We start from the raw sequence: 14,862 nt of genomic DNA, 5'->3' as shown, positions 1-14,862 counted from the left end.
ATGCTGAACGTCTTTTCATGCGTCCGTTGGTCATCTGTATGTCCTCTTTGGAAAAATGTCTATTCAAGTCCTCTGCCCATTTTTTAATTGGATTTTTTTTTGACATTGAGTTGTATATGTTGTTTATGTATTTTAGATACCCCTTATCAGGTATAGCATTTGCAAATATCTTCTCCCATTTAGTAGGCTTCCTTTTTGTTTTGCTGGTGGTTTCCTTCACTGTGCAAAAAAAGCTTTTTATTTTAATGTAGTCCAAATAGTTTATTTTTGCTTGCATTTCCCTTACTTTAAGAGACATGTCTAGAAAAATGTTGCCATGGCTGATGTCAGAGAAATTATTGCCAGTGTTCTCTTCTAGGAATTTTATGGTTTTAGGTCTCACATTTAATCCTAATTAAAGTTCTTTAATCCATTTTGAGTTTATTTTTCTGTATGGTCTTAGAAAGTAGTCCAGTTTCATAAACTGTTTGTTGAGAAGCATCTGTATGGTTAGGAATGACCTAGGTATGCAAATGAACAGATGGATGTGAAAGAGAATCAGTCTAGATAACACTGAATTTTTTCCTCACAGATAATTGGCAATCCAAGCATTGCATAGGTAAGGATAATTTGGTTTTTATAGCCAATAGTTTGAGCATGTGAAATATATTGATACGATATGTCTTTTGTAGTTTTCACGATACTCATTTCCGTCATGGCAGATACTCTTAAGTTTGATGCAGATTTCTTACTGTAGGAGTCATATGGAAATAATACCCTTATCCTATACTTATTGTAATGCTTTACAAACCATCTGCTCGGATTTTTACCTGTGAGCACAGTTTAAATTTGATCTACAATGGGACAATGAAGATGCCGTATGCTTTTTTAAAATGCTTCTTTTAATTGTGCCTTTTATTTTAGACTTTCTAAATAATTAGGTTTTGAAATACACAATGGTTAGGGAAAGGAAACATGTATTTATCAACCCAGTCTTTTTGGAATGGTATCAATGGCTCCATTTATTATTTTTGTCAATATATATTTATAAATCTATGTAATATCTATATTACACTTTTTAAAAAATTCTTAATATAAACTTGTTAAAAAATCAGTCCAGAAATCTATTATTTTCTTAAATTACACTCTCCAAATAATGTAAATCGAAACTTAGTCTTTTTTTTTTAATTCTGATCAAAGCCAACTTTAATTTTTTTTACCCTCACTTTTAAAAGGTTATCTGATGGCTACCAGTTTCCTAATCCTAGCATTGGTTACTAGCTTATGAACCTTAAGGTAAATTCTTCTCATTTACCTAATGTTCAATTTCTACTAGTTTTAATATATGCTGGTGTAAATACCATTCCTGACTGCTCTGTATGAAATGCAGTATTCTACAGATCCCATGGAGCCGTGGGATAGAATCAGGAGCCTCCACCTTTTATGTGAACCTCAGTGGTACTGTGGAGATCAAAGCAATTTTGCTTAGGTTAAGCAGAATTTATTTTCCTTTGTAAGAGAACCCTCTTAAAATGGGTTTGTTCAATTCTTCTAAAAATGGTGGCATTCTTTTAAACTGTTCTTTCAAAAGCAACAATTACTTAAGTGGAATATTGGATTAAACCTAAAAATGTGGGCCCTAGGTAACTTTATTATTCTGTATATGATCATGATAAGGGATTTGGATGTTCTTCACATTTCCAAGCAAAATCCAATTTAAAAAGCGTGTTCTTACCAAACCCCTGAAAACAACCATTTGAGAGTAAACCAGCAGAGCATTGCATCACCCCAGTGAAGCTGTAGGTTTCATTATATGCACCAACAAATGACACGGCCAGCTTCTGCATTCCACTTTTACAGAATTTATTTTACATCTGTTATACCAAACAGCATTTTAAGCACTGGTATATAAACTCCCTAATGACATAAAGCAAAGACAAAAGTGTTTATCTTATTAGAAACAAGACACACCATCACTTGCAGTCTTCAAACATGATGGCACTTTAACTTTCATAATTTGACAACGCATTCATGGAACAATCTGCAGACAGCTCATTTTGACAAAGAACACTTTTAAGCAGCCATGACTGAACTAAATTGTTTATTAGGTAGGGATTTTACAAACATTACTTATATTAGCGGTAACAGAGGACCTGGAGAGTATCGCGTCTTCTCCGAGCTGCACAGCAAGAACCACGAATAGTGTGGTGGAACTTATGACGGAACTTGTGACCCTTTCTCAAGGCTCTTGCAGCCTGCGGATGTCAGCCCTCGCCTCGCCCGGTGCTTGTGGACTGGTTTGGTGATCCACCAGGTGTCAAGATTTCTTCTGATACCTTTATGGAATGGATCGATGAGGATAACCTCAAAGAATTTGTACGTGAAATCTTTGCCAACCCAGTAAGAATTCAGGACTGTCAGAGCCCCACCGTGGCATCTAGCTCGCTCCTCTGCAACCCACTGAAGGCTTCTGGCAAACCTTAGCTGGTTAGCACCGTGATGGACAGGCTTGCTCGAGGTCTCACCGTTAGGAATGGCGTCTGGGGCCACTACGGTGAATCTGATATGTGACATAACCTTGCTTGGCCTTGTACCCCAGTGTGCGTGCTTCATCAGACGGCTTGGGGGGGAGGGCACCCTAGGGAGCACAGAGAGCTGTGGGTATTGCCAGCAGTGCACCCTGGGAAGAAAGTGCGTTACATCGAACTGCTTCTTCCTCCATAGCTCCTGGATGTACTTGTAAGTGCCCATAGTGGCTGATCTTTGAGCTGGTATCTGCCGCCAGATAGAAAGCAAAACTTATTTTAAAAAAAAAAAAATTTTTTTTTTTTAAATGGGCTCCAGGCCAAGCATGGAGCCCACCATGGGGCTCGAACTCAAGAACCTGAGATCAAGACCTGAGCTGAGATGAAGAGTCCGAAGTTCAACCAACTGAGCCACCCGGGTGCCCCAAAACTTACAGTCTTATCTGTTGTCCCAGATCTTATTTTTCTTAAAAATTTTAACGTAAAATTTTGCCCCCTCTGAAATATCTAAAATTTTAAAAATCCGTTTTATTTTAGCAGTAGCTCAGAATGACAGTAGCCAGATGGCTTTACCTTTTTTGGTCCATTTTAGAAAATAAATGGATTGCCATTCTTTCCAAAAGTTCTGTCTTGAATGCAGATTAGTATTTTAAGTAATATTTTACTAAGCCAGTAGTCAAAACAGAAAACAATTCGGATGGTTTGTAATCAGAGTCTTTGCTTGTTCTGAGCACTAAGTGAGGCATGATTGGTGCTTCAGATGGACTTGTGGACACTGCTCTTAAGGATCTGTCAATCTCGTAGGGAAGATGAGAAAAATTAATTGGAAAACAATAGAGAACAATGTGGATAATACATGATTAAGTATTGTTATTTTCTTCAGAATAAGAATCACAGCAGCTGACAGGAGGGAAGGAAATTAAACTTGAGCTGAGCCTTGAAAGATGGGAAGAACTCAGAACAGAGAGAAGGAATGGCCTTCTATGCAAGTGAATTATTTTTCCCTTTGTCTTTCTGACCCCTGGAGTTGTCTTCTTACCATGTTCTGTCTTCAAGGACTCCCTGTCATGCTTGTCGTTGGGTATCTTTCTAGTCCCATTCTGTATGCTACGTTATAGAATCGCACGTCTCACCATCCTCCTGGGCTTACGCTTGGGATAGGTCTCTGCTGGGAAATTGGCTATAGTAGCTGAATTTAATATTAATACAAAACCAAACTGCTGATGACTTGTTCATTGACTAGAAATTCATTGAAAAATGAATGAAAGAATCATTATGTTGTATTTTGGGACATGGTTTTTGAAACATTTTGATTTGCAAGCCAAGTAATAATAGCTGATCAAGTAAATGAGTAGCTCACAATCCGACCTTGTCAAAGTACTTGGTACACAAGTGCTCAGGGCGCGGTGCTGCCGTCACCACACGACCTTCCTTAGGGGGGAGTGTGCAGCCCTGAATTCAGAGTGGGGCTGAAGAGAAAGACGAGGGACAGCCGCGCTGCTCTAGCTTCTGCCCTACCCCATCCTCACCCTTTTTTGAAAACATATCAGAAAAAAAGATGTGAAATTATTGCTTTTGATTTTTTTCCTCTCGGTAAGTTGACCATTTAGTTTTATTTCATCAAAAACTTACTTAGAAACGTCCAAGCAACTTGCTCAGTTTACCCTTTTATTTATTTTTCTTTTTCCTTGGTGAGGGTTTTAATTAAGAGCAATTCTTTAGTTCACTCATTAACTTAATTCTAAAAGTATATGTTTTCCTTAGATTTGTTTTATCAGTATATAAAATTTTGTTTGAATTAGTTAAAATCCAAAACTAGATGAATACCAAATATGAACAGGACTAGTATTTATTTATTGGTCTCCTGCTAAGGACAAATGCTTCCTTTCTTCCCCCTGCCCCTGTGTATGCTGGGTTCCAGCCTGGAGCAAATATTTACGGAGTAATTACGTGCCCCGGAACTACTGCAACAGTGGTAACGTCCACACGACCACAACTGTAGGTCTAGGAGAAGGATGGCCACAATCCAGCGTAAAATCCCGAGATATTTTCATTGATTATTTCAGGGAAATAACATCCCTCTGGATTTCTTTTTTTTTTTTTATTTCTTTTTACCAGCCGGAGCTCGCCTTATCTGCACTTACTAAAAGTAATGCAAGTCTGAAAAAAGCCAGCAGGAAAGTACTTCTACATCAGAAATCCCTGAATTCCTGGTTTGCATAAGTTCCCTACTTATTTCTGCCTGGCCGTTTCCCAAACTGCTATTAGTATTTCTCTATCTGCTACTGATGCCAGGTCCACAAATAGCTGTAGTCTTATACCATTGTCACTAAAAACATCATGTTCCCATTTTGAGTTGTACTCTTTTTTAATGCCTTGATGCTTCGGGGTTTTCAAAAGTCGGTGTGAGAATACTGTCCATCTTTAATGGGGGAGAACCCCACTAAACAGATACACAGCATCCCCTCTCCTCCCACGATAGGTAACCATGATAAAGGATGACCTATTCTAACTGGGAAAAGGCCATACGAGCAAAGAATCTTCTATTAGCTATTATTTGGTATGGTATTAGTTTAATTGAAATAATGCTGACCTGTTTGAAATCTGTTTCTTTTCATGAATTTTATAAGAAATAATCTTGAGTGTGGATTCCACTTATTCTTACAGGTAGTAATTAAAAAATGGTCCATTCCTTGTCCTCTGCCATTAAATTATGTAGAGCAATACTTCCAGGTAATAGTTTATATTTTGTTTCTTCCTTTTTATTTTAAGCTAAAAAGAAAAAAAAAATCAGACTAATAATGATTTTTTTCCTAATTAATGAAAAAGTAATGGCTATATTGTAATTTGGAACTTTGTTTTGAAATATTTTTATTTGAAAGCCTACTAATAATAAATACATCATTTTTGTTGATGTATTCTGACTTTTAATGACTGTTGGTTTCTCTTTTTCCCCTCAATCCTCTTAAACAGATTTCAAATGCTACAGATGATTGTAAACCAAAGCTCTTTCATTTCTCCAAAGAGGTGTGTAAGTTATTAACAGATACTTTTGGTTGATTTTTCACATTTCAAGTTTTAGGAGATTTGTGTAACAGGGTCTCTTAGGTCTTTGTACCTGCAACTAATTAATTTTCATGAAAGTGCTAAGTATAGGGTTGCCTACCAGAAGAATAATATTATTTAACACAGGGTGGCCCATTATGAAACAGCCACCTTTTTTTTTTCTTTTTTTTCTTTTTTTTTTTTTGTCTTTTTTGGCATGCCTTTAAATGGAGCCTGTTTTAAATGGGCCACTGCCTAAAAGAACAGATTTACCAAATGTCTGGTCTGGCCAATAAGGTCCTCTGTGGATACAGACTTCCTGTTGCCCTCTGGACTTATAAAGCTAAATAGCCAATTATATCAAAAACTCCTCCCCTGTGAGTAGAACCTTGGTCTGTAGCTAAACAGCCTCATCATTGGACCAGCAACTGAGTGCTGCCAATATATCTTCTGGCTGACATTCCAAAGTTGAAATTTATGATGCTTGGAGTGGAGACTAGAAGACCAAGTCTCCTTGCCATCTCTGAGAACCAGGATACTGGAAATGTCTGTAAGAGCCCCTGAGCATTGGCAAAGGAGACAGGGACTGTGGTATGGATGATGTCTACTTTACCATTCTAGAAGAGCCCAAAGTCTTCCCTGTTGCCACAAGTTTCTTCATCTACATTTTTTTGATTCTGTTGAACTCCGAGTCGCAGATACGAGAATCCCCTCCACTCTTGTACAACTCTTGTCAGTGTAGCATGTTAGTGTGCTGAATCCTCTGTGCAGTTTTCCTTTTTATCCCCAGTCTTTCAATGAGAAATGTCTCTCTGGCTCCACGAGGGAGATGACCACATCCTTTACATGGTAAGGGCTATCTGCATTAAAGGTCTAAGTAGAGTAATTGACAAGCCAGGAAATTAAGCAATATATGAAAGAGAATTTGTGAATTAAACTCTCATGCATTATATCCCAAGATAGGTCTTCAGACATCTGGAATTTTTGTTGAAGAACCTAAAGTTGTTAGTTAGAAGGAAATCTTTTTATAGTAGAAAAGAGAAAGTGAATCATCACCATGCATTTTATAAAGACAGTATTTTCACTTAAATGATAACTTTTGTTTGCTTTATAACTTCCTCTGGCTCTTAAGTATTCTAATAAAAAAAAAAACACTTATGTTTGTGTATTCCAATGGATCTTTAAGAATTTGTCAGTCTAGAATATATCATATTCATTCCCATTGAAACAGGTCCTAGTTAAAGATGCTAAGTTGTGATTAGTATTTTCAGTATTCCCTTAGATTCAGTTGGTGGTACTTGCAACATGGCATAGAAGCCAGCCAAGAAATATTCTGGCTAGCACAGGCAGTCCAACTATTAAGTAACACATTTGTTGGTGACCATACTTGTGTCTCTCTTTAAAAACAAAACAAAACCCTCTTATGTATAAAGAGATGATTCGTGAAAGATGAAACAAATTTAACCAAATTGATTTTTTTTAAGACCTGAGTTTATTGTCAAATGAAGTAGTGGTTTCAACAGAACAGCATTTAATAATCTCATCTTTTTAAATTCTTTTCCAGAGTGTTTATGCCATACCTACCATGGCTTTTTCATTTCTCTGCCATACCTCAATATTGCCAATATACTGTGAACTTCAAAGGTACCATAGAATCCTGAAATATTTTAAATGCATTAAGTATTTCTTTTTACTTAGACTTTCAGATTGAATGACATTCTCCTTTATGAATCCTTCTTTCCCATCACTGGATTCTAAGTGTTAGTTTATTTATTTATTTTAAAGATTTTATTTTAAGTAAGCTCTATACCCAGCATGGGGCTTGAACTCACAACCCCAAAACATGCTCTACCGACCGAGCCAGCCAGGTACCCCTGAGTGTTAGTTTAAAACAAAACAACTGAGAGTTAGTTCTGTTCAACTTGAGAGTGTTTCCTGGGAGCATAATCTTTGTGCAGTAATTTCAAATCAGAAGTTCTGATATATAGTTATTAATAAAGTAGGCCTTGAACAGTTAAGGAATCCTCTTGATAACTAGCTTGGGAGATATTTGTTTCTTTAGATATAATTCAGATCATAGTTTCTTCTTTGGCCATTTTTGTCTTTTAGCCCTTCCAAGAAAAGAATGCAAAATGCAACCCATACAGCAATTGCTTTAAGTTTTCTCACTTATTTTATATCTGCACTTTTCGGGTACCTCACTTTTTATGGTAAGTATATTATTTAATTACCAATGACTAAATTATTCTATAGTTGACCTCACACCTGAATATACACTCTCTTTCTGCCTTTCATTAATAAGTTAATATGTTTAGGCTGCTAGAAGTCAGTGCAGTATTGTAGTAGCTTTACGGACCTTAAAAAGTTGATTTTCTTTCTTTTAAAAATGTGGATCAAGTTCAAGATTAATAACTTCATAAGAAAATGTTTTTAAACACCTAAGTAAAACTTAGGGGCATTTCTGTCTTTCCACAAGAAAAAAATGTGCAATAATGATTTTTTTTTTTTAATTGAGAATTCAGTATATTAGACTCTAGTTTAGTTTGGGAGGTTGGGAGAATCAATCATCTTAATTGCAAAAGAACAGGTTAAGAAAGGAAAGGGTTTACGCTGGGTTATAGTTGTACGCTTAGATATCAGAGATCTTTGCCTTCAGACTTAATTCATACAGTTTGGCAATGTGCGTTCTATGATGCACCATGATCTTTCCCCATAAATTTTAAAGGATTCTTTTAAATTCTTACAATAATAGTCAATTTTTATTTATTTTTGAAAAATTGCCTGCTTGGTATGAAAATGTTTTTTCTGTTCTGTAAAGAACCTCAAGAAAACGTAAAACTTAAAAGTCTAGAACAAGAAAAAAATTGTAGGCTCTTTAATTTGCAAACATACTTAATTTGCAAACAAAGCCATTATAACAAATTGCGCTCAATTTGTCAATTCTTGATTACATTTTCCAGCTTCTGAGTGCTTTTATAACAACTCTGCAAGTAAATGGCTGTTATTACTCTGGTGATATTTAGCTGCTATGACTGATTTATTTCATGGTTGATAGCCGTGTGCGCATGCTGCAGGTTTAGGCAGCCACGATCACTTCTAACGGCACTTTGCTTCTCTCCCAGAGTTTTTCCAAGTCTGACAAGTTTTTGGACAATGTTTACGTGCACAGCTACCTTTCCTAATCCCAGTGGAAAGAGTATGGATTTTGAAATCCAACAACTGTGGTACAGATAACTACTCTGCTCTAACTAGCTGTGTGACCTTGAACAGGATATTCACCTTGTAATCTCTTCGTCTCCTCATCTGTGACAGGGATAATCGTGTGGAGCTGTATTGAGGAGGAAATGAGTTATGTGTAAAATGCCTGTTCTAGTATCTGGCACGTTACAGTCTTCCACAAAGGAGAGCTACTGCTGGTGGTTACTATTATTATTATCATGAGTATTGTGGTTATTTTAGGATTTCAGGTGTTCAGTTTTTCAGCCCTTTACTTCTCCCTATCTTCAATGGAATTTAAGTTAAATATGGTAACTCTACTATGTTAGGAGTATGATCTTGGAGCTTTCAGTGTATGAGAAAATTATAATTGCCGTATTGTCCTTTTCTTATTATCTCTGTGCTATTTTAACAGTAATAAAGGCCACTCATTAATCTAAATCTGCTCTTGCGTTTTTATACTGATGTAGGATAGGAGTAGTGTAGTAGAGCTCTGTGTATGCCAGCAGGAAAAGCGTTATTTCCAACACGAGTACAGTACCCTGCCGGATACACTACAAAGAAAATTAAGGCAGATGGTTAAGCTTTTGTGATCTTTGCTGATGAAACAGGATTCTTGAACTATATAAGTTATAGTTTTGGTTGTTTGGTTTGTAAATTTTTGCACAGACTTGAGCTCAGTATGACTTTTCTTGGTTAGTAAGATACTGTAGCAGGTTCTCCATTGGGATTCAGCAAAAACTTAATATGACAGAATAGCTGTATATTTGTCTAAAGTAAAATTGTCACCTGGCACAAATACTCTTCTATTTAGAGATCTTTGACATTGAGAAAAAATCCGAAAAATAGACCTCCCCCTCCTCCTCCATACGGGTAAATAGCTCTCTGAAAGAAGCCACAGATGGCCTGCCAGTCTCCAGGATTGCTGAGGAATAGTTACATAAATTACTGTGAGATGCTGTACTAAATGGTAAGAAAGCTTAGATTGAAAGGGAAGTGGAGGAAGGACTGATACTAATACATTTATTGAGCTAACATCTATGTAAATGCCCGGTGTTTTATATACATTACTCAGTTTAATCCTTACAACTCTGCAGGGTGTAGGTCCACATAGGGCGAGCAGTTCGGCCAGCCAGATACCTGCAGCTAACGAGTAACGAGCTGGGATCTGAATCCAGTTCTGACTTTTTCTCTAAAGGCTTTTGTTATCGTGTTGCCTCCTCAGGAATTATGCTGTAGAACCGAGATTTCCTTCATCCCAAGTTTTTTTTAGTGAGCTTTTGGAAAAACCTGGCTCACTTAAGCTCCAGGCATATCTATATATCTTTATCTACCGACCTACCTACCTGCGTACCTGCCTACCTACCTGTATACCTATCTATCTGTTGTTATGTGAACACGGAGGCTAAACATTTTCATTATGTAAATGAAGTGCTTCCTACACAGGGATTGTCCTTGTTATCAGGTAAAGCTATTAATGTGGTCTCTGACTTAATCCATCGCAAATTCTTCGGAGTATCCACATTTTCTGTAACGGAGAAGTACACATCTAAGAAAAATCTCATCATAGGTAGGTGATAGATAGATTTAAAAAAATGACACAAAAGTAATTCTGTCTCCAAAGACAAAAGAAGATTCCGATACTGAGTTTGCTGTTTACATTAGCTTTGGGGGGTTGTTAATTATAATTAAGGAGCATCTTTTATGGTATATGTCTATCGAGATAACAGTAGCTCTCAGTCTTATGGGAAAAAATTGCTGATTGAGTGATTATCAAGAGGGCTAGTCATGAGTTAAGGCCTTCACCGCATTTTGTAAATGAGCATCTGAAGGCCAAAGAAGTGAAGTGACCTGTCACACATTTAGTGGCATGTCTCCTGAACACTAATCCCATGATCTTTCTGATACTCTGTGGTAATCTCTATAAACTTCATGTGGTTTGACAGTGTGTGTTACACAGGACGGCCTCCTGACGTAATAACACATAACTTGCAGAGATCACCGTCAGATCCTTACTGAGATTTATAGAGATTTGTCTGAATTCAGAGAAGTGTGTTATACTCTATTCCTTACATATGTTAAGGCTCAGCCAAGAACACAGAATTGACTGTCCCAAATGAAGTGTTTTCATCCTGGGAAAGTAGAAAGTGGATATGTAACAATATTTTGAATTTATAATAAATTTAGTTCTTCAGGCTTCTGGAGCTGCCTGAGATCCCTGTATCTCGTGATCTCAAAGCTTAGTTAATATCTAAATTTTATCAGATTACAGGGACCTATAAGTATGTACCTGGGTTAATAATACTGGCTCTTTACAGATGTTAAAGCATTATAAGGTGAGGGAGAAAAAGTGTTCCTCTGGAAAGCCAGGCCAATGCCCAAATGTTACATCATAACCAGACCATTTTAAAAGTCTACAAATTTGTTAGGCAATAAGTGTTAATAGCTCATTTTCATGATTCAGAAAGTGGAAATAAAATAGTTTGCCATATTTTTTCAAAGGTCACAGATATCTCAGATTTGGAAATAAGAATCCAGCTTTCCTGGCTCTTGTTTATTTCTTACTTAGTCCATTAGTCTCACATCATGTAAAGTAGTTCTTTGATACTTTAGACAATTAGTTTCTCTCCCATTTCCATTATCCCTGGTCTAGTTCAGTTTCTCATTACCTCTCAGTGATCCTGACAGTAACCTTCTGTTTTTTCTGATTTCTTTTTCTTCCTGCTTAGTTCAGATCACAATACACTAATCTTTATAAGTCATTGCATCTCTGTGGCCCACTTCATAGGGTTTGCCTATGAAGAGCTCTGCTCCTGGGTCTTAAATGCATTTTCTGGCCATACCAGCCACTACTGTCTGTGCTCTATAGCACATCCTGTTCCAGCCACTGTAGTACCACTGGGTCCTCATTTTCTCAGATGCATATTCTCTTTGCTACTTTAGGGCTTCTGCCTGTGCTGTTCTTGCTCTGAGAGAAAAATCTCCCCCCCCCATACACATTAACTCATTTAATGCTCTCAGTAATCCACAGGTCAACATATTATTGTCCCTAGTTTGCAGATGTAAGAACCAAGAGACTCAGAGAAGTTAAGGTGCTAATAAGTAGAAGAATTTGAACATTAGTCTGTAGTTCCAGAATTCAGGGCCCTCTACCTTCCTGCTGTTCACTAGATCATGACGCCTCGCCCCAGGCCTCCCTGGACTTGCTCCTTGCCCATCCCAGAGTCACAGTTACCTTTCCCTATTCAGAATCACCATAGCTCTCTGTTTAGAACAACTACTGCCACTGTGTATCTGTGTTTATCCACTTTCTATTGTATGGGTGTGTTCGTCTTACTGCGCCTTTATATTTTAAGATCCTTGAAAACAGAGGTATGTTTTTTATTTCCTCCGAAGCATCTTTTCCAATACATGTTACTCTCAAATTTAAAAGGCACCATTCCATTTTAAGTACAAACTAAGGCACCATTCCATTTTAAGTACAAACTGATCTTTCCCGCAAGAGGATATGGAGTGCTCTTGAGAGCGCTCACTCTTCATGCCCCTCGTCTGACTGGGGGTGCAGAAGACATTGTGAAACTGGAAGAACAGTACGGAGCAGAGCGTGGTCAGCGGGTCCACATGCTGTCCCTGACTACCACACTGGCTTGCCGAGTAAGCCGATTCCCTACAGCTACATTTTCTTAGGAAAGAGGACTCTACAGATGAAGTGTTGGTGAAGCAGGCAACATGCACAGAAGTGTAAGATTCTAGAAAACATTGCAGTATTGAGGAAAAGGTATTAGCTTTGGCGCCAAAAACATTGGGGTGTGTAGCTCTGCGAGCTCTTCCCCTTTGTGCGGTGTGATCTTGGGCAAGGCAGTTAATATTTCTTAGCCGACCTACCTGTCTTAATTGTTATTGGAAGGAAACACGTGAGACACTTGCAGTAATACATGTGAAAGCACCTTACAAAACCAACATAAACGTTCAAAACCGCCAGATTATGGAAAAGTTCTAAAGAGTTATTTATATATATAAATTCATTGTCATAATTTTAGAGATTCTACCTGTGCTGGTTTCTAGTTTAACTAAAAGAAAAGATTGTAATTTTCGAGAAAATATTTAACTAATGTGTTTGTGTTTCATAGGATAGGAGAAAGGCCAGAGATGGATCTGGTACTGGGAATCCAAAATTTGTTAAGATCTATTTGTGCAAGAAAAATAATTTTGCTGTTATTGAAAGCTTGGTAGTTTATAACGTGGTCCTTATTATTTTTTAAATTTACAGACAAAGTGGCGTCAGAACTGCTGGAAGGTTATAGCACATACTTGCCCCATGATGTTGTTGTCATGACTGTGAAGTTATGCATACTGTTTGCTGTGCTTTTGGCAGTCCCTCTAATCCACTTCCCTGTAAGTATTCTTAAAGGGCTGTTGCTTAATGTAGCAGCTCCCTAATATGGCAACACTAATTCTTTGCAGACTAGAGTGTTTGAATCACATCTAGTCTTGTATATCTTATTCACTTGTCAAGTAATTGATCAAAGACCTCATACTTGCATATGGCCCCATGAAAGCACAGAAATAACAGTGAACCACTAAGCTAATTTGTGCTTTTTGAGATTTAGTTTAGATTTACGCTCTCCCACAGCATTGTTTCCAATTTAGAGACTATGGTTCTTCTAAAGTTTCGGGTTTTTCCCCCTCTTTAATTCTGTATTCTGTTTTCCAAAGAATGTGCATGAAGAGGCAAAAGTCAAGTCAGCAAAAAAAATAAGCTCCTTCTGGTTTATTGTAGATTTGTTTTCACATAGACATTCTAATTTAATCTTAGTCAAAATATTTTATTTGCTGTAGAATTATAATTAAGGGGCAGAACAGATCTTCATTCTGCATGTAGTTGCCATATGTAAGAATTTCTGAGAAAATGGAAACAGAGGCTTTAGGTATGAATGGTTCTGCATGAATGTCTTGAACCCCTAAACAGTGAGCTTCCTAAGAACTAGGCCTTCAAGATCTTTGGCCCACCCCCTGTGTGGACGGCTCTGCCAGGCGTGCCTCAGTGGGAGTGGGGGTGGGGGGTGGTGTGTGAATATTGGTGTGATGCGAGACTGCCTGCTGCCAGCCTTGGCCGTGGGAAGTGTCATGAACTAGTTTTTATATTTACATGCTATGAAACAGGTAATGTAAAATAAAATAGTAAATGGTGTTTCTTTCCCATAGCATGATTTCTTTTTCTACTTTAACCTTTTGTTCTTCTATGTATGAATTTAATGAAAGTGATTCTCTGAGATTTCATCACACAGTGTTATTGTTGGTCATTTTGAAAATTAAGCAACCTAGAGAAAATGAATATGAACATTTCTTCAAGAATTAAAGCAAAATAATTTTTTATGAAGCTCACACAGAAGGGTGTATCTTAGTTTATGAGTCATAAACACTTTATGATAATAATTTATGCTGTGTTTTTAAAACCTAAATGGTATAGGGGACAAGAATATCATGGTTACTGTACTGTACCTGTGTTTCCCTAAGCAAGTATTTTGGCTTTGACACTTTTTCTTTGCTTAAATCTGTTTCTTTTTCTGTTATACAGGCAAGGAAAGCTTTAATGATGATGTTTTTCTCCAACTTCCCATTCTCATGGACTCGCCATTCTTTGATCACTCTAGCACTCAATATTATCATTGTTTTACTTGCATTACATGTCCCTGACATTAAGAATGTATTTGGAATAGTTGGTAAGTTTTCTCTTTCAAAAAATCCCATGTAACAAAATGGATAAAATTGTCATCCAGCCTCACATCTAATCTGGCAATATCCTCTTTTTTTTTTTTTCTCTCGTTCAAAGGTTCCAGTACATCAACATGTTTGATTTTTGTATTCCCAGGATTATTTTATCTTAAACTTAGCAGAGAGGATTTTCTCTCATGGAAAAAGCTTGGGGTAGGTTAGCTTTTGTTTATTATTTCTTTTAAGAATTCTATTTTAAAAAATAAATTGTCATTTTGTAATTGACTCTTTTATCTACATTAAGAAAGTTAATGTATTTTGAACTATAACATACTTTATTGGAGAAGGTGGAGATTTAAAATACTCTAATTGTTCTTTATCT

General features: G+C 37.0%; 1 protein-coding gene and 1 pseudogene across 9 annotated transcripts in view; one reads left to right on the top strand and one right to left on the bottom strand.

Moving 5' to 3' along the window:
* The window catches only part of SLC38A6 (solute carrier family 38 member 6), an 80,587-nt gene that overhangs the window by 42,512 nt on the left and 23,213 nt on the right, over window positions 1-14,862 (top strand). For 8 of the 9 annotated variants that reach the window (XR_008961376.1, XR_008961377.1, XR_008961375.1 and 5 more), the window contains exons 9-15: window positions 5,172-5,237; window positions 5,478-5,531; window positions 7,114-7,193; window positions 7,659-7,759; window positions 13,036-13,160; window positions 14,344-14,488; window positions 14,599-14,693. Coding sequence is in view for 5 of the 9 variants with exons in the window: in XM_057318505.1 (XP_057174488.1) it covers window positions 5,172-5,237; window positions 5,478-5,531; window positions 7,114-7,193; window positions 7,659-7,759; window positions 13,036-13,160; window positions 14,344-14,488; window positions 14,599-14,693 (666 nt within the window). In the remaining 4 variants the exon portion in view is untranslated. The remainder of the gene's footprint in view (window positions 1-5,171; window positions 5,238-5,477; window positions 5,532-7,113; window positions 7,194-7,658; window positions 7,760-13,035; window positions 13,161-14,343; window positions 14,489-14,598; window positions 14,694-14,862) is intronic. The other variant, XM_026480425.4, reaches the window with a different exon arrangement.
* On the bottom strand, window positions 2,076-2,730 carry LOC113242409 (60S ribosomal protein L15-like; annotated as a pseudogene).

Source organism: Ursus arctos, unplaced genomic scaffold (genome assembly GCF_023065955.2).
Source record: "Ursus arctos isolate Adak ecotype North America unplaced genomic scaffold, UrsArc2.0 scaffold_25, whole genome shotgun sequence".
NCBI classification, from domain to species: Eukaryota; Metazoa; Chordata; class Mammalia; order Carnivora; family Ursidae; genus Ursus; species Ursus arctos.
The sequence above is the reverse complement of the archived record's forward strand: the minus strand, read 5'-3'. Positions and strand labels throughout refer to the sequence as shown.